The sequence below is a fragment of the Bactrocera neohumeralis genome, unplaced genomic scaffold (genome assembly GCF_024586455.1).
Source record: "Bactrocera neohumeralis isolate Rockhampton unplaced genomic scaffold, APGP_CSIRO_Bneo_wtdbg2-racon-allhic-juicebox.fasta_v2 cluster09, whole genome shotgun sequence".
NCBI classification, from domain to species: Eukaryota; Metazoa; Arthropoda; class Insecta; order Diptera; family Tephritidae; genus Bactrocera; species Bactrocera neohumeralis.
Window position 1 is genome coordinate 33,646,008 of NW_026089622.1, and position 21,231 is coordinate 33,667,238.

General features: G+C 34.8%; 2 protein-coding genes across 3 annotated transcripts in view; one reads left to right on the plus strand and one right to left on the minus strand.

The window, feature by feature from the left end:
* LOC126764085 (uncharacterized) overlaps positions 1–21,231 on the plus strand; it is a 532,840-nt gene that overhangs the window by 146,618 nt on the left and 364,991 nt on the right. The gene's annotated exons all lie outside the window — the stretch shown is intronic.
* The window catches only part of LOC126764037 (E3 ubiquitin-protein ligase hyd), an 84,430-nt gene that overhangs the window by 8,474 nt on the left and 54,725 nt on the right, over positions 1–21,231 (minus strand). For both annotated transcript variants that reach the window (XM_050481763.1, XM_050481762.1), the window contains exons 12-14: positions 20,591–21,199; positions 13,551–14,501; positions 1,416–1,486 (exon numbers count right to left, since the gene is read on the minus strand). In XM_050481763.1, the coding sequence (XP_050337720.1) occupies positions 1,416–1,486; positions 13,551–14,501; positions 20,591–21,199 (1,631 nt within the window). The remainder of the gene's footprint in view (positions 1–1,415; positions 1,487–13,550; positions 14,502–20,590; positions 21,200–21,231) is intronic.

Sequence of the window (21,231 nt, forward strand, 5' to 3'; positions counted from 1 at the left end):
GACATATTAACATAACTAACATTCTTGTTACAGTGTGAAAATGTGCGAAATTGGACTAAAACCACGCCTACTTCCCATAAAACACAATTGTAAATTCCATTTGATTCATTCTTTAACTTTCCAGTGTACAAATCAATAAGCAATTAAAATTTACCAAATTACACAAGGTGCGTTCCAAAGTAAACAAGACTTAACAACAACAAAAATAGTTTCCTTCTGCTTCAATAAAACTTTTTTTGCACGGTCCACAAGCATGTCGAACGAGTGTTTTAGCTCGTTGGCCGGTATGGCCGCCAGTATGCCGGTGCAAGCCTTTTGAATGGCCTCTACATCTGCATAACGCTTTCGTTTCATGGGCAAATGCATTTTTCCGAAAAGGAACAAGGTGCACGGTGCCATATCAGGTGAATATGGGGAGTGGTTAATTGTTAAAATATGATTTTTGGTCAAATAATCAGTCACCAGCGTCAAATCGAATATTGGATTTTGTACAATGTTTGGTCGTCAGTCAATTTGTGCGGAACAAACCGTGCACACACCTTTCCACAATTCCATTTCCATGAATTTCAATGATGATTTCGGCTGATTTTTGATGAATTCACGCACAATTTCGATTTAATTTCCGGTGATCACGGATTTTGATTGGTCATTTATGTCCTCACGACCACTTTGAAAACGTTGAAACCACTCGTGCACTCTGCTACGGGATAGGTAATCATCGCCATAAACTTGTTTTATCAATTGAAACGTTTCGGTAAAAGTTTTCCAATTTTAAAACAAAATTTAATCTTGGCTCCTTGTTCCAAGCTCATTTTCGCACCGATAACACAAACATACTGACACTTAAACCGCAATAACTTCACTTCCAACCAAATAAAATGTGATGAAATTCTCACTGGACAATCGATAAAGATAGCAGATTCTAACGCAACAGTCGACATATGATGGCGCCACCAGGGGGCGCAGATTCAAAAAGTTCTGTTTACTTTGGAACGCATAGTGTCTTTGAAGAATGCCACTTTATGACCAAAAATTGTCCAAATTGTGTAGACCCAGAGCCTGTATTTGACTTTATACCGAAAACATCGGTAAATGTGTGAAATATAAAAGTGAAATTCGGAGATAATCCTTTTGTGATAATAGTATGTCTGTGTGTCAAAAATGGGTTGAATCGAGTCAATAGTTTCTTAACGCCCATATACCTAATATACAAATTTTTGAAGTTCCAGTGGACTTTATTCCGCATTTAACTATCAATATCAATGACAACAAGATAAAGTATCTTTGTGCCTAAAATTGATAAAATCGAGTAAAAACTTGACCCAGCCAGTTGTACGGTCACAAATGTACAAATTTTACTTTAACGTACAGTTGATACATATCAGCTAAAAATCTATAACAAACCAATAACTTACCTTAGGAAAGAGCCTTTCACCTAACTGTTGTAAATGCACAGATAAGTGGTCATTGGGTTCAGTTGGTCCGTCTAAAATTAAAAACAAAAACATATGTTACGATAGGTTTGAATATTAAAACTTTATAATATAATGCTATATGCAAGAGAACGAGAACACCCCAAATGTAGCAAGTTTAAAAGAAATTGATAATAATAGTATACCATACCATAACACATCTTTTGGCAAATTTCGTTCCCTTCAAGGGAACATCAGCAAAGGATTGAGATGCAGAAACGACTAGCAGCAATTGAATCAAGTCAATCGTTTAAATGAGTATTAACGGTCGATCAACAAGAGGCGAGGCGCTTGAATATAAACGACTCAATGGACATTGACCTGGAATTATTTACAGCACTCCCACGGTTCGAAGGAACCAATATACATAGATCCTGAAGAACACAGGTATGGATCTTTATGGATGGTATAAAAGGGTTCACCAACCAGCCCAGATACTACAATGCACTTGGATTAGTATGCACAGAAATAACGAGTGCAGCAGCAGACATCCTAACCAATCAAAACAATAATTCTAATCAATCATAAATATATTGTGTTATACTTTTGCGACCAAAACCACTGTACGTCCTTTTAGCGGAAATGAAAAAAATCGTACAAGGAAAAAAAAAACAATAGCTGAATGCCACAGTGAAGTGAGGTAAGCACTCAATTTTGCATTATCAAAGATTGAGATGTCTGAAAATTAAAACCTTTGCTTCAATGAAGGAATATGCGAATCAGGAAGCAGTCATCCTAGGGTTAAATAGCAAATATGCAAGTGGGACCTTGTATAGTCATGACCCTAAGGATTTGGAAACAGCTTACGCAGTAGTTAGTACTTTTTACGACAACAGTGTTAATTCTCAATTCGAGGTACATTCTAACCTCCCAACGGCGAACGCAGCAAAGATTCCTGCAGCCTGACGATAAAAGAAAATATGTATAATCCAGGAATTCAAATGCAGCGAAATATCCAGGAGCAACCAACTCATCGGTATCAACAACATTCTGAACCCATGGAAGTTGACAGTTCGTAGCAGTACCAGATTCCAACCTATTATTTCAATCAATCAAGAGATCCGCCCCTCCAACGTCTCGTTCGAAAACAACAAAAAATGCAGTGCGTCAATCAAACCAGACATGCAGACTACGAAGGACAGTATGAGACACAGAATACTTTTTTAGGCGAGTAAATAATTTGCCCTACTTCGAAACAAAATGTGGATTGACCGGCACACGCGTTACAACGTTAGTGAACACAGGATCCACTAATAATTATATTAGCAATAAATATAAAATTGGTATGCCAATACCAATTAATCCTTTCAAAACAAAAATTTTACAAAAAAAGTGAAATAGATAAACTTAATGAATTTGATATGATATTAAAAGTCCAAGGACCAAGAACTCTTGAGACAAAATTATTATTTGATGATTGTTTAAAGTACCAGGAGAAAGTGATCCATAATGTAGAATCAGAAATAAATTTCACTATTAATAATCTTCGATACAAAGAAGATATAAGAAAATTAATGATAAAAAAACGTTGAATAAGTGAATTTCTTCCTTTCAATACAACGATTCAGGCGACAAGACAGAGGATCCAATATGGAAAAAACAATATCAATATGCCATTGCGGATAACGACTTTGTGAATAAAAAAAATAGTGAGTTCTTAAAAAAAGGAATTATTAAGCCAAGTAAATGCCCATATAATTCTCACATATGGACTGTTCCAAACAAAGCTCTGACGAATAAGGTAAGCCAAACAAGGAGAATGGCAGTTGATTTCCAAAAAAATAATGCTCAGACAATCACAGATGGATATCCAATACCTGATGTAAATATGAATATAATGTATGTAAGTACATATAAAATTTGGGAAAATCAAAAGTACTTTTAACTACAGATTTAGAATCAGGATTTGTTTGGTTTGGTTTGGGTTGAAAACCCACCTCACATCTTTCAACAATGCGTAGACGTTATCTTACGGGAATATATGTACATATTGGTAAATTGATGTTTATATATGCGATGTACTAATATTTCCCGAAGAACATATTGAACACGATTCAGCTATAAGAGAAGCACTACATAAAGTGAACGACAAGTCACATTTTTTTAACACTCAGTCGAGTATCTTGGGATCATTAAACATAATATAATTACAGTGGGTCCAAACAAGATTGAAACAATTAAAAAATTCCAGTTCTAAGAGCACTTAGGGAACTAAGGTCATTTTTAGGATTAGCTAGTGATTATATAAAATTTATTAGGAATTTTGTATCTATCACTAAACCCTTAACTATTCATATAAGAAGAGATCAAGGAACTATTTATACAGACCATCAGATCAGTCCGTAATTTATTCAATATCGAAATTAAAAGGGTGAAAAAAATTAATTGAACAATATGGAACATAACTTGTTCATAAACCAGGGCACCAAAATGTTGTAGCAGACGCCAAGGCAACAAATAAATGCGAATACTTATTGTTCTCAATATTCAGCAGAAAATTTCATTAATCCGGATTAATTCAGGAGTTAGTGAAGATAACTCCGTTGCTAACTCCCATTTAATCCTCAAAATTTTAATTAGCTGCATTTTCATTGGCAACATTGTTAAAAATTGCCAATTTTAATCTCTTGTGACTGAAAAACAAGCAACACTGACATCTGTTTTTTAAATTGTCAATAATAAAACAAAAGTTTTATGTTATGATGTTATGTTATAATGCAGTTTTAAAAATAACGTGTTTATATGTTTTTGTAATAAAAAATGGTTTTGTAACAATTGGTCGGCTAACAACCACAATGATTATCTACTATCTATTTTCATTGAAAATATTATAAAAATGACTTTCAGTTGTTTACGAGGCTTTCAAACTCGCATATCTGCCATCGGTCACCTACAAATTTGGATCTGATTAAGTGTGCAGTTAATCCGGATTAACGCTGCCGTCTGTCAATGCATAACGCCGAACATCTTTTGACAACTCAACAAGAACGATCCAGTTGAACGGATTCACAGTATGTTAATGGAAATTTAATAAGCTTGACAAGTGAAAACAAAAAAGCTCCTGGTGAAGAATTGTATGAAGAATTGCGGTACGACAACATACATTCAATTACAGGATACAAACCTGAAGATGCATTCTTCAATGGAGAAAAGTATCCGGTAATAAAAGACATTTTACTAAAAAATCAAGAAATAGTATTGAATTACCACAACAAAGATAGAAAGACTATTATATACATATGGGCATTTTCAAAAAAGGTCCACCACGCGTGCAAAATCAAGAAATAGTATTGAATTACCACAACAAAGATAGAAAGACTATTATATACATATGTATGTATAAGTCAATTTATTCCCGAACGGACAGAGGGGAATAAAAGTGCCAATAAATACAACAAAAATACTGTAAAAGAAGATGCCACAATTCTAACTGCTAGAAGAAAAATTATCCGTAAAGACAATATCCGAAGACAAGCTACAACATATACAACGGTATTATAATTTTATTTGCTAACTATTTACTCCACTGTGGTTGATTTAGTGACTGACCTCAGTAATAGAAAATCTGTTTTTACTGAGACGGACATAGTGTATTTATTTGAAGACACACAATTTTTGTACCATGGACCCAATTTAACGACTTCACTGACACTGTACTAAAATATTATGAGGAGAAACTATAATGCAAATCCAAAAGAAGAAGCCATTCTTGTCAGTAAAAGAGGCTTTAAAATCACAACTAATACCTATAAACTACAGGGCACGACGTTCACTTAACTCTTTAGGCTCAATTATAAAATTCGTCACAGGGACACCAGACCATGACGATTTCAAATAAATAAAAACAGACTTTAATTATTGAATAGAAAAGATTAACAAACAAAAAAGACTAATATTCACGCATTGATTTCAAACGAAATTCAAGAAAATAATGTGCCATTGTTAATATTACATCAAGGCAATATTATAATTGACGGAAACCATATATAAAACGGAACGAAACCCAAAATTATTTCAGTTTAATATTAGTACCAGTTTAGAAAATGAGACATATTTTAATCATGACCAAAATAATCCGTGGGAGAAATCACCTGATAATAACAAGAGCGCAACACAACAATAAGGAAAGCTACAATAACAACATGGCAACAAAGCTGGGAGAATGAAAGTCGCGGCCTATACAACGACGCAACAGAATAACGCTGAACACACATTCCTTGAATTTAGTGATACATGAACGGCTGATTCGGTAAATTTATTGAGAATGACTATTGTAAATTGGCGCACCTTCTGCATTCATTCTTAACAAAAAACTGTAACAAATCTTTATAATTTAAGTAGAAATTATAAAATCTATTTATAACTTACCTTCCTCAAAAATTTAACGGCGTAATATGTCTTTATGCAAAATGACAGTTAAAACAGGGTTGCAAGCAATTATATTTTCACGTGTCATGGCAAAAAAAAAATTTGGTCTGACATATTTTACAGCCTGTTTAATTTAGTTGATTTCAAATTATTCACTCACTACCACTTTGTTAATAAAAGACTGTAAGTGCAATTTATGTTTAAATTCCTTTTAATTTAGCTGGTAACAAATATGAAACGTATAATATAAATGTCGAATATAAATATTTGCACTAGATTGGCAATAGAAGAGACGGTGTCCAGTTTCAGAACCGTGGTTACTGATGGATCGATGACTTGACGTAGCTCTGGTGACTCGAATTACTATTATTATTCACTATGTTGACGCGGCGCAGTGTAGAATATGTTAATTGGTCGAATTGTTGACGTGCGAATTAATTAAAACGAATTGTTCAAATCCTTTTTGATAAGTTTGTTGGTGTATAGGCATGGTGAGTTGTGTTGTCGTGTTCTCAGCTGTGGTGAACTAAGCTCTCTTCATAGGGCGCGCCAGTTTTTCCCGGTTAGAGGGGGTGGATGCTTAACTCATTTAAACATCCTGGGCCCCTAGGCGAATATTTTGCCTAGTATTACGCTTTTACATATGCTGTTGCATGTATTTCGGCGAACTGCTGGTAGAGTAGCCGAGGGCGCAGAACATATGCTATAAATATTGGTTTTACATAGTATTTGGTATGGTATGTACCATACTCGGTATTAGCTTTTAATGCATACAATAAGAAAATATATTTTTGAGAATTTATGAGTTTGAAACTACTAGTTATTATATTTGCGGTTGTTTCTTTGACCGATTTATTATTTGTGGTTTTATTTAAAATTTTTACTTTAATTTTCCTTACAACGGTTTATCGGCAATAGTTTGCATTTCTTTATTATTATGAAATATAGCTACGCCACGTTTGACTCAGATATGGCCATAGTGCGTGCTCCCTAGCTTTGAGGTTTGAGCTGTGGAATTAGAGGGGTCTTGCGAGAGAGTGGCCGGTAATTGCGAACGGCTTCATTTGGAATTATAATTTTTAGGTGAGATGTTCAAGTTATTCAGCAGCTTCCTACCCACTACCCTTATGTGGAGCGCTTATGTAGAGACGATAAGAGCGACCTATGCTTTTATTAGTTTTTTATTTATTCTATTTGAGAATTTATGAAAAATGTCGAATTTTCGACTTTTTGATACAACTGTGTTATATTTTATGTTTTTATGTATGCACTAATTTGGCGTTTAGTAGCCCGCCACCGGTCTAGGATTTGTTCAGAATTGTTTTTTTTTTTCATTATTGGCGAAAGCCATACTGCGGGGCCGAAAAGTTGTATGTGCTTTTAATAATTTGGACTACCAGAGGTAACTCTGATTTTGTTTTTCATACTAATTTGTGGAGTATTGGAAAATTGTGGCTCTAGTGGTAGTCGTACGACGTACCGGCCATTGTTTGATTGAGTAGTTATGGGGGGGAGTTTCCTTAACTTTTGACATTTCCTTAATTGTGAATTAAGATATTTGTTTTTATTATACTCAACTTGAGTTGGTATGGTGGTGACTAGTTCTGTAACTAGTCCATTTTGTGTTTCGCTGTGCAGCGTTTGAGATTTGTGTGTCTTTGAACAGCATGGTGTCTCTTGGCAATTTTTAGTATTTCGTCTTTCGGGATTTGCTTTTGTAATTAAACCCGTGGTTCTTTTTGTATATGCGCTCCTTTGAGGTGAGATGGGATATGTGCTGTAATGAAGCATTGTATGATGTCTTTTATGACAATATAAGCAGTTAAATTTGCGTTTGCAATTTTTAAGATTATGTGTATGGGACAAGCAGTTTGTACAAAGTCTTTTTAACTTTGTCAGATCCTTTCGTTAATGTTTAATTTTTAAACTTCTCACAAGTTTTAAGTTTATGCCCTCTTTTACATAGTTCGCATGACGTTTACTTTTTCTGTTCGGATATGAACGATTGCATTATGTGAAAGCGTTTGTTTAAATTGTTTTTCCTACTAACTTGGGGTCTATTGAAGCTTATATTTTCTTCTAACCTTTCCGCAATTTCATATTGGGTGGTGAGAAAATATTTCATTTGTTGCCACGTTGGGCACTTTTTTCGTGATGACAGCGATTGCTCCCATAGAAGTAACGACTTTTCTGGTAATGCGGCGGTGCAAATGTTTACCAGAATTGGGTCCCAGCTGCCTGTGGGAATATTTTGTGTCGATAGAATCGACAAACAATTTGAAACAGTGGATTCTAGTTTGATGAATTCTACACTTGTTCCTTTCTTGATTTTTGACAAGTTCATTAGTGTCGTTACTTGCTTATCGACCAGTATTCTGTCGTTTTCATATCTAGCTTTTAGAGCTTCCCAAGCCAAATTGAAATTGTCGTCATTTAATGCGAACTGTTTGACTATTTCGCCTGCTTGACCTTTAGTTTTGTATCTGAGGTGATACAATTTTTGCGCATGTGATAATTGAGGATGGTTTATGTACACGGCGTGAACATGTTCCGGAAGGACGGCCATTCTTCATAACCTCCATAAAATGTTTCTGTGTCACATGCGGGCACCTCGAGGTGAATGCCTGAACTTGCCTCTTGATATTGTTGCATTTGTGGCAGCTCTACTCTCGGATGTGGAGTAGGTGCAATTGCTTTTATTAGCTTTAATTGATCGGAGATCATAGCTTTTGTTTCTTCATATTGGTCTAAGCAGTTTTCGTAAATATCGTAAGCCGATGATTTAAAATTTTGAGGTAGAGTTCTGAGTTGTCAGAATTATGAGCCGCTTGGAGGCGAGTCCAAAAATTTGTAAGATTTTGACTTTTTTATTTCCAATAACGATTCCGAGTTTTAATGAATCGGTGAAGAGGCAAATCTAGTGCAGCATCTTGTTAAACTGTCACTTTCTGAAATAAATGTAATATCCTGTTTTGAGCGAGTGGCTCTTTCAGGTGCATTTTGTTTTTTTGCGTTATTAAGCATTTTGGTTTTATTTTAATTTTTTTATCTGTAAATATTTAAATTTTTTTTCTCAGTTTAACTGATTTAAATAAGACAATAGGGTATTGCTTGAAACCGAATACTCTTTTAGGTAAATACAGTTTTGAATTTCGATTATCTTGCTAAAAATGTTAGTTCGCTAGTTTTAGGGTTTTTTTTTTTTTAATTTACTTGCGATAGAATTAATTTTATTTTATTTTGAATTGTTAGTGACTATTGAACCGCGTTTTTTATATATTAAAATATTTGATGTCCGAATATTTTGTATTTAGGTACACCCTAATACTCGCACTTGTATGCATATGTACGTATGTACTTATGTTTTGTGCAATTGAAAGCTCGTTGAAGAGATCAATTCGCTTTTTACATTAGCATGCACAAATTGTTTGTATAATTTTATGATTATGTTTTTGTTTTGCCTAAGTATGCACGAATTGTTAATATGTATTTCTGAGTTATGTTCTTAAGCAATTGAGAGCTCGTTAGAGACATCAATTCACTTTTTGTATGCAATCCTGCTTGTTTTTGTTTGCCAAAGAACAAGAGGTATTGCCGGATAGTTGCCAATATGGACTTTGATTATTTGTTTGTACTAATATGTGTCACAGGTAGATTCTTTGCTTCAGGTTTGTATATAAATGTTATTATATTTTTTTTGAAAAGGTGAGAGCGAGGTTTAAAACGGAATTAAAAAGGTTTTTTTTTCGTTGTGCTCTTATGTATTAGACCCGCCGTCTAATATGCAATATAGATATAAATGTACATATGTACATACATATATATCCGTGAGGTTATATACATATATTTTGTTTCTGTTTTTATATTTTCAAATATTTCTTTTCGCAATTGTTTTATGGAGTTATGCTTGCGCACTTATATAGGTTTGTATATATGTATGTATGTAAATTTATGTGGGATTAATTTATTTTGTTCTCTTTTCTAGTTATATTTATTTTTTTAATTTTTGCCTTCGCTTATAAATTTAAAGCAATCCTGCTTATTACTTTTAAGTATAAGAGGTATTGGCGGATACTAGTGCAAGTAAATACCTGAATTTTTATTTTATTCGAGGGTTAATTGTGTTAAACACCTTCATATGTATAAACTTCTTCTTAATTGGCGTAGACACGGCTTACGCGATTATAGAGTTAACAGCGCGCCAGTCGTTTCTTCTTTTCGCTACGTGGCGCCAATTGGATATTCCAAGCGAAGCCAGGTCCTTCTCCACTTGGTCCTTCCAACGGAGTGGAGGTCTTCCTCTTCCTCTGCTCCCCCGGCGGGTACTGCGTCGAATACTTTCAGAGCTGGAGTGTTTTCGTCCATCCGGACAACATGACCTAGCCAGCGTAGCCGCTGTCTTTTAATTCGCTGAACTATGTCGATGTCGTCGTATATCTCGTACAGCTCATCGTTCTATCGAATGCGGTATTCGACGTGGCTAACGCGAAAAGGACCATAAATCTTTCGCAGAACTTTTCTCTCGAAAACTCGTAACGTCGACTCATCCATTGTTGACATCGTCCAAGACTCTGCACCATATAGCAGGACGGGAATTATGAGTGACTTATAGAGTTTGGTTTTTGTTTGTCGAGAGAGGACTTTGCTTCTCAATTGCCTACTCAGTCCGAAGTAGCACCTGTTGGCAAGAGTTATCCTGCTTTGGATTTCCAGGCTGACATTGTTGGTGGTGTTAATACTGGTTCCTAAATAGACGAAATTATCTACAACTTCAAAGTTATGACTGTCAACAGTGACGTGAGTGCCAAGTCGCGAGCGCGACGACTGTTTGTTTGATGACAGGAGATATTTCGTCTTGCCCTCGTTCACTGCCAGACCCATTTCTTTTGCTTCCTTGTCCAGCCTGGAGAAAGCAGAACTAACGGCGCGGGTGTTGAGGCCGATGATATCAATATCATCGGCATACGCCAGCAGCTGTACACTCTTATAGAAGATGGTACCTTCTCTATTTAGTTCTGCGGCTCGAACAATTTTCTCCAAAAGCAGGTTGAAAAAGTCGCACGATAGGGAATCGCCTTGTCTGAAACCTCGTTTGGTATCGAACAGCTCGGAGAGGTCCTTCCCGATCCTGACGGAGCTTTTCGTGTTACTCAACGTCAGTTTACACAGCCGTATTAGTTTTGCGGGGATACCAAATTCAGACATCGCGGCATAAAGGCAGCTCCTTTTCGTGCTGTCGAAAGCAGCTTTGAAATCGACGAAGAGGTGGTGTGTGTCGATTCTCATATGTATAAACAGCAGGCATTAAATTAATATATATTAAATTATACATAAATACTCTCTTAAACATTATAGGAAAGGGTCTAAAAATTATTGCAGGTACAATGGACAGTGACGATGAAGAACAATTAACTAAAACTCTTAAATTACTACATATGAACGAAGAAAACTTAACTAACGAAATGAACAACCTAACTTATATAAACAATGCCATGAACTCTCAAATCCAGAATATAACAAACCACATAAACTATCAGCAAAAAATTATCGGGGACTACTTAACCAAAGTCAGGAATATTATAGGGAATAAAATTTCAACCATAGAGGACGAGATAACATTTATAGAGCACATATACCAGATTAACAACGACATCTCACTCCTACGGCATCACGTAGACGACATAGGACAGATTATTTTCTCCGGGAAACTGGAAATCATCCCCACAGATATTCTCAGCCAAACCGAACTCGAATTAATCACAGACTTCGACAGTTATACTAATATTAAAGTAGCCATAGCACTTCACGAAGGTAACATTATAATAATTCTCTCTATACCACAATATTCGCAAGATTCACTATCCATGGTGACATTCGTACCCATTCCTGACAAAAATAATAAATCCATAAAGGTTAACCACTCTGACGTTCTCATAGATTTAGAAAGCAATATTTATAGCACATACTTATATTAAAAATAATCTAAAAAGAAATCTTATAAAAATTAATGATGATTGTTTAAACAAAATACTAAACTTTGAAGAAGCTAATTGCAAAATGCAAACATTAAATACACAAGAGATAAGCGAAATAATTCCTGGAGTACTAATTCTTAAACATTTTAACAGCACAATATCCCATAACTGCAACAAAGCTAAATTAAACATTTCACGAAATTACTTAATCAAATTCAAAAATTGTGAAATAAACGCGTTAAACAAGACTTTTACAAATGTCACTTAGTTTTGGTATAGATATCTCAATTATTATATCAATATGTATCTTAATTATTTTTATATACCTCTTTAAGAATACAAAAACATATATTCCAGTACAATTAAAAAATGAAACTACTATAAACAATCCGGCAAAGATAATATAATTTCGTCGGAGCCTCAAACTAACGGTGGGGGTGTTATAAAGAATACTATTTCCAAAGAATTTTAATACGAATATTTATTAATTGAGTTTTCCAAAGAATTGTTCGTCCAAGTGCATTTTCGCTAACGGAAATGCAACAGTTAACAAAATGTACCATTAATTCCGAAGAATTTTAATAATTTGTATTTATTGTTCATTCAAGTGCATTTCCGCTAACGAAAATGCAACAGTTAACAAAATGTATAATAACTTTATTATTATTAATTGTATTACTTTGCAAAATGCACAAGACACATTTCCTGAGATTGTTATGCAAACATTTATTTTTAAGTTGTTGCAAGAAAGCAAAATATTAGTATTTAAGAAAGCACGAAATAAAACGGAAGGCTGATTATCGATTAAACCTCCAACCCAGTTGTTTTATTTTTTTTCGTTGTTCATCACTTCGGTGAAAAAAGTATTCATCAAACCTTCAATAAAATAAACCAACTAGTCCTCCAGGCAAATTAGAAATAGAAGGCGGAAGACATTCACAGTAAAAATAAGACCTTGTTTTTGAGACTTAATTCAAGCAACTCAGCAACGTTTTTAGGAAGATTCGAGTATAAAATTGGCTGCTTCCGTTTTGAATAATACCCTTTCACATTACACGAACAAAGGTAACAATCATCACTAAGGTTCTTTTGCTTGCGCCATACCATAGGAATCACATCGATTTTTCTTGCCTTTAAACCAATTTCAAGGTCTTCAACACATCGTATGAAGACTTTATGAGGTGTCCAATATTTATCTCAATTGTAAAGTTTTTTTAATCCGTAATTTTTGCTTCAAATATAACAAAAACTGTCAGACCAATTCACGATATTGAATAACTTTCAGAGTATTTTTTTAGTTTTTAGAACACTTAAATTCATAAAAATCAAAATTCAGAGAGTATTTTTGTGGCAAACCGGTGTTATCCAATATATTGAGAACAAAAATAATAGATTACCATGAGGTAACAATAAAAAAATCGGTACCAATCTTAATGACCATTCCGAATTCTGACGTACAAGTATTTTATTAAGCACAAGGCATTGTACTCACCGACGAGTATTTCGAATCTTACAGAATTGATTTTGATCAATAAACTAGAATTTTAAATTTTATGATTACAGTCTTTAATTTCTGACCAAGGTGATGTATGCCTTTCAAAAAGTTTCAAACTAAAATATTTAAAATACCAAGACTAAATAAAATGCTCTGTCCTACAAAAATATCTTAATTCTAATGGCATTGCTTTTTACATTGTAATTTACTAAAATGTTCTTTGGTATATAACAAATTTACCTGAATGATTTGAAGCTGGAAGATATGGCCTGGCATCATAATTGAGTAGTTTCCTCTCCCGTGAGGTGCGCCAAAAAATTTTGTTTCCCGCGGTACGCCTTTGCAATGATGGAGGATCGCGATTAGAAACACCTCGATTTCGTAAAATGCTTGAAAATGGAGTTCCATATTTATTATTCATACCAATATGCGTCGTTTCTAAATTTGGCAATTTAGCAGAAGCTAATAATGCTTCGGCGATAGATGTATAGAAACTGCGCGCTACACCAGATCCTTCCCCAGGTTCGTCTTTAAAAGTTACTTTTACGCGATTAAAAGTCAGAGGGGTTTGTACTCGCCTTGTTTGATTACCAAATTGAGCATTTAACTCTTTAAATGTTTGAATCATTAAGCACTCCCGATTACGTTCTAATTTACATAATATAAGATCACGTTGCTGTCCGTTTCGCAACTTTTCCATATGTCTTCGAAATCGGATCTCTTTAACAGGAAATCCACGTAGTTCTGGTAGCAATGATCCGTGCTCCATGCCCACGTCATCCATAAAGACCCTTCCAAATAAATCAAGTGTTAATTTCCATCGCCCTAGTAAAAAATTCCAAGAAGGAGTGACTGAAGAAAATTGTTTACAAAAATGTATGCCGCGAGGTGGAAATGTAATGTTTGTTCGTTTTATATCCTCTTGCAAAGGCAAACGTATATCAATTCTTTCATTTTCAATTTTTTTTGCCATTGAGCTAGCCCGGACAATAACACTGCGAGCCGATGACGTGGTTGGAAAATATGAAACATTGGCGACTTCCTCTTCAGTTTTTTGCAATTTATTAGGGGTAATAATAACTTCTGGGCGACTAGAATTCATTGGATTACTAACATTTGATTGAGTTTCGAGACCAGGTACATTTTCGTCAGTATCCATTGGTTCAATATTTCGGAGTCTTGAATCTAATTCTGTAAATATAAAAGAACATTGAAAATATACACAATATTATCTTTGGGATACTCTTAAAATACCGAAGTTCAAAACGCCGACACAATTTAAATATGCAGCTAAATCAAAATACCGACAAATGAAAACACTGACAAACCAAAGTGCCGACATGTGAAAAATATTTTATCTTGTCCGCCCTTATTTCTATCGAAGCACAGAAACAGAATTCTACCGACTAAGGGTTATGATCCTGAGCGTGTTCGTGGCCGGAGGCCGCAGGTCCTCGAACGAACAACGCCACCTTTTCTTGATTTGTCGGTATTGTGAATTGTCAGTGTTTTGATTTGTCGGGGTTTTGATGTGACGGTGTTTTGATTTGTCGGTATTTTGACAGTCGGGATTCTAAGTATCGAGATTTTGATTGTCGGCATTACGTTATACACCCATTATCTTTAATTGATATTTATGAAGTTAACTATATATACATAAAAATAATGTTATCTAAAAGCATTAAACTACATTGGGGTTTACAAATAATGCATGTATAGTTTTAGAGGATTATTTTTTAATGCTGTAATTGTCAAAGGCTTATGGTATCAAATATACGAATAATGTGGAAGAAAAATGTTCGAGAATTCTAGACTTTCTATACCATATATAAATTCAGAAGTTTACCACCGGTATAAGATACGGTGCATTTATATTTCAAAACTTTATCGTAAGGTTTGATATTTCAGATGTTTAACATGCTCAGAACGTATTGACATACGAGCGCTATTTGTATAGTTTTCAGTAGCTTTAAACATTCATACCGTCAAAAAATGGATTTAAATCTCTAAAATTTTTAAGCGATTTTTTTTTACAACTAATCGGTATGGGAGAGATCTCTGAGCTGAAAGATCTCTGAGCAGCTCATGACTTCCGATCTTAGACCAAGTATCCTCTGGGTAGCCAACAAACATCCGTTTGAATGCGCTCCATCCCTCAACAGGGTTGTGGGCTGGGTTTGGGACCCGCCACTTAAAAAACACTACCAATAAAAAAAAGCCCCGTATAAGGGGCTCGGCGCCCTGTTGTTAACTTGGCTATAACCGCGTAAGCGGTCTCCTCGCCTTTAAATAAGAAAAGGAATCGACGTGGATTAATTCAGCAACAGTGCATCGATAAACATCAATCAATTTTTGGCGATGAAGTGAACTCAATCGAGGCCGTGGATTACTCCAAGACGAATGTTTTGAAGGTCGTCCAAAGTCAATTGTTGTTCCAGAAACTATCGATGCAAACTGATAAAGCGAGATCGTCATCAGATCTATTGTGCCATTGAGGCAACCATAGACATTAGTGCGAACAGCATACCATCAATATTGCATGAACATATGACTATAAACAAGGTTGGATTTAACACAATTTGTCACTCGCTCAAAAGAAGACTCGTGTAGATTGGTCGAGTAAAATGTAAAAACAAAAAATTCGGTGGCGGGGCTTCGAAACACCTCTATGACATGTGATGAATGAATGGGGGATTTTTACGTATGAGTCCGAAAGTAAAAAGTAGTCAACAGTACGAGTGTTTTCAGATAAGCTGGAAATTGGACATGACTCAACCTTATTGGAACAACGAAGAACAGCAAATTTTTAGTGATACACATTTTGTTTGCCAGTTGCCTTCCAAGAAATGAGGCAAACCAACCGCCGAAGACGGATCGCTGTTCTCGCACATCGACTCAAACTGTTACATTTTTGAGCACTCAAAATATCAATTTTGAAGAGTCATCCATCGTATAGTCCTGATTCGGCATCGACCCAATTATATTATTATTTGATAGTAAGTACATTAGCTAATTTCAAAATAAAAAAAAACCTACTGATTTGTATGAAATATCGCAACATATGCCTATTTTTTTCACACGACTGTATATGGCAAATTTGTCTGCTATAAAAAACTTTGCCAACATCGGCTTTATCTTTGTATTTGTATTTTTGTTTAATTTCTATGAAAATTGCGAAAAGCTGAAGAACACAGATGATTTTGTGCATACATATACCGACGCAGTTTTATTTCGGTTATTTTAAATTAAGTAGCGCGAGTATTAAAACGGTTGTGTTAAATTATAAAAATAAAGTTCATTTTCAAAATAATTTAATATATTTTTCTACAAAATTAATATTTAGTTCAATATTGTTAATTTGCAGAAAAAGTATACCAAATAGATTCATTAGGAAGTCTTAAATTTTATAAACTTATACAAGGATAAATCAAAATATCATTGCTCATTAAAAATTTATTAATTTAATTGGTATATAAAAATTTTGCTACAATTATTTAAGTCTTAAGATATGCTTTTTTTCAGGAAATACATATGAAGGTAAAAGTATATTTATAATCCGCATCAACTTTTTCGTCCTTATAAAAATTGAAACGGTTCAAGAGCTAAACATGCGCTATATCAGCTTGGACCTACCTACCAGAGATCTGCATGCGGTGGCCGCAATTATTGTACACCTAGTCAATACTTCTTGTTTCTGCGACTGAACACTGCATTGACTGATACGTGTGATGCTAAAGAGAAAGAAGTGGATGAAAGAATACCAGCGCAAAGCGAGAAGTGCGCATAACATATTGACTTCGGCAAAGAAGTGTTTCAAGTGCTACGCACGAAACAAGCAGACACTTTGTTTGACTTGTTGCCGAAGGCATAACACACTGCGTTTAGCTCATTGCCGAAGGCATGACACTTTGAATTGTTGAATTGTTGTTACAGTAAAAAACAGTCAAATAAAGTGTCATGCCTTCGGCAATAAGCTAAACGCAGTGTCTTACGCCTTCGGCAACAAGTCAAACAAAGTGTCTGCTTGTCTCGTGCGTAACACTTGAAAAACTTCTTTGCCGAAGTCAATATGTACATATATGCGAGCTTAAATTGATCGTCACATGCGGTGGTAGTGTGCGCTTGCACTGCATGCTTTGCGCTGGCGTTCAGTCATCCACTTCTTTTAATGTAAATAGGCTTAAAGTCAGAGAAACAGCAGCGCATGCCGATCTCTGCTACCTACCCGACGCCATTTCGCAAATGATTATGTTATGATAAGAAATGCCCACTTACAGATTTGGCATTGGCAACGACAATAGATTTGACTGTTAGTATGCCATAAACTTATGCCTGTCGAGATACCGCGTAAAAGACATAAAGTAATAGCCATGACAGACGGCAACGTTAATCCAGATTAACGGCGTACTTAATCAGATCCAAATTTGTTACAGGCGGCAGCTATGCGAATTTGAAACTTTCGTAAACAGCTGATTGCCATTTTTATAATATTTTCAATGAAAATGGATAGAAGATAAACATTGCGGTTGTTAGCCGACCAATTTTCACAAATTACTTTTTTATTACAAAAACATATCAGCGGTTATTTTTAAAACTGTATCATAACAAAAAACATCTTTTTTAATTATTGAAAACTTCAAAAACAGATGTCAGCTGACTGTTTTTCAGTCACAATAAATTAAAATTGGTCATTTTTAACAATGTTGCCAATGAAAATGCAGCTTCATTAATATTTTGATGATTAAATGGGAGTAAGCAACGGAGTTACCTTCACTAACTCCTGAATTAATCATAATGCAGTTAATCCGGATAAACACTGCCGTCTGTCAATTCTATAAGAACTAAAAACGACGAATGGAGTAAACAACTATTACAGTATCGAGCAAAATATCTGCAACTAGAGCGAAGTCATCGATTTTTTCTCTTACGCTGCCATTTTTTCTTGGAATTGCTTTTTGTTTCTTGTTATTAAATTTACAGCATTGAATTTACATATTTTGAAATGTTAATTGCAATTTGTTTTCTTTTGCCGGCTTTATTTCAATATAGCTTAAAATGCATGACAATCTGCCGCACCAAAATAATTGCAACTTTTTTTGCTTAGCGTTAGATAGTTAAATATACACAAACATCGTTTTTTTCTAAATGAATTGAGTTTGTATTGATTGAAAAATTTACTGAGCATAATTTTTTGTAAAAATAGATTTTTATTTTAAATTTGTAACAAAGATAGTAATGGCTCCAAATAAATTCGGTGAAGCACTGAAACCACGTATTATTGATGATTGTAATAACGGAACTTTTCAAAAAGAAATTTCTATTAAATAAAAAATTCACAAGTCTTCGATCTCATGAATAATTTCGAACTATACATAGTTTCACAACTTTCGCAGTAGTACATCGTGTTTTCAGTTTCCACTTAACAGCAAAATTAGTAAAGGAGCTCGGGTTACGAATCTGCTCAAAAACGGTAGCACGTCGTCTGAATGACGCTAATTTGCGCGGTTAGCGACCCACGAAGAAAAAACTCTTATTAACAAGTGGAAAACTGTTCTTTTGACGAGTTCTAATTTAATTTGATAGAAAATGGTGGTAGTGTTACGTTCCCCACCCACAACACAAACTTCTTAAAAATTCGTATTGTCTAAAAACAGTCAATTATAGTGACAAGTAATCGTCTGTGATGCTTTTCTGCTTCTGAGTTTGGGCCGCTTCATCGTATTAATGGTACTATGGATCGGTACGTCAAAAGGGACATTATTGAGTTAGTATTGCTGCCACATGCTGAAATGGAAATGCTATTTAAGTGGGTCTTCCAACAAGACAACGACTCGAAGCATTCGACAAAGGTCATAAAATCAGGATTCTAAAGAAGTGGGTGTAATGCAGTGCCCAGACCTTAAACCCATAGAAAATTTATGGGAAATTGTAGAGAATTGATCTAAATAATGAGGCAAATGCTGATCAGTTTTTCCAAAGAGTCCTGGAGGCATTGAGAAATACGCCACAAACCATAGTGAATACCCTGGTAACTTCAATGTGGCGGCGATGCAAAGCAGTTATTGGTAGTAATGGGTTTGCGACACAATACTATTTTTTTTATTTAAAACTAGAGGACCCGTCCACGCTTCACTGTGGCTGATACATAGATAATACAACTAATACCATCTATGTATATGATTTCTATTATTTGGATTATAACTATTAGTTAATGAGATATAGCATTTTTGTGAAGCAACTTGTGTTAGTTTACGAAAAAGTGGATCATATAGTATTTCGTGTGTTAAAGCATTGCTTTCTGGGGAATATACTGTTGAATATGGGCTCAGGGAAATCCACCGTTGAAAAAATATTTGCTTAGGTGGAAACAGGCGGAATGAGCACCGAGGACAATGATGCTCTAAAGAGGCGAAAGCTCTGTGCAAAGTGGGTGCCTCGCAAGTTCATAATCCAACAAAAACAACGAATAACTGATTTTAAGAAGTGTTTGAGTGCTCTTTAATCGTAATAAAACAGAATTCTTGCGTCGTAACAATAGAAACATAGCTCCATCGATTCCCACTGGAGTCCAATCGACAGTCATTCTAGTGGACTCCACATTATGAACTGGCTCTCAAGCGTGGAAAAACGAAAAAGTCGGCAGGAAGGGTTATGACAGCAGTATTTTTGGATGCACGTCAACGACTGGTTACTGAGCCAGTTATAATCTATTTCACTGCGTATTTGGTTGCAGTTATTTTCTACTATTCCAAATACTTAGCAATTGTATTATTTTTGAGGAAAAATCTGTTAAAAAGGTACGCGTATATTCAAATGATTCCTACAAACCGGAATTTCGAACAAATGCTTATCATTTGATATATAATTTTTGTATTTATGAGTTGTATTAAATTTTGACATAAAGATGTAAAAGGTATCCTATGTCCTTACTCTGGTTCTAAGCTACTTCCCCACCAATTTTCAACCAAATCGGTTTAGCCGTTCTTGTTATAAATGGTGTAACTTACAACAACTTTCTTTTATATATACATATATGTAGATAATGTATCATTTTCTTTGAGTTGCAATTTTTTATTTATATTAAACTAATATACAGAAATTTTAATAAACATATTTCAGTTGCAAATGTTTTGTCCGATACTCTTTGTTAAAATCAAGTTGTTTTAGAGCTATCATTAAGATCGCAATGGTACATTTGTGGGTATATTCTTGTTCATAATTTATAAGAATATAACGGATAAATTTGATAATGTATGTACATATATCGGTATTTTAATTACCTGTTTTCCAGCTATCTCCAAATTTTACGCAACTATTTAACACCGACTTATAGCTAGAAAAACCTAGCTTTGTTTGTGCCTCAGTAATACTGACACCCTCCGCAGTATTTTCTTCTGTCGGGATTAAAAGCGGTAAATTAGAAAATAAGTCCTCTCGCTTGGAATTTGGCTGAAGAAGATGCGGTTTATCAGCTAGAGGTATAGCAACATCCAGTGGCAAGTCAAAATTATCTGGCGCCAAGCAACCAAGACTTAATGTTGACTCTGATCGCACAAAAAACGAATGACGACGAGTTGTTGCTGATAAAGGTATAGCTATTGCAGCAGAAGAATTAGATTCAGGAAACATTTCCTCATTTGTTACGTTAGAAAACTCTTCATCCGTATCTTCATTCTCATTTAAATTGGAAATGTTTATGTTAGAAAAATGTTCCGATTTTTCATAAAAATTTGAATTATTACGCATATAGTAAAAAAAGCCATCAAATACATAGGCTATATGCCGAAAAGCTGTTATATCCAAGACGGGCAAAGCGTCACGATGTTCTGAGGTATGAGCTCGCATCAGGGACAAGCAATAAGTGAAAAAATCTCTTCGGGTGGATGAACCTATAAAAAATATTTACTATGATTTTTTTAAC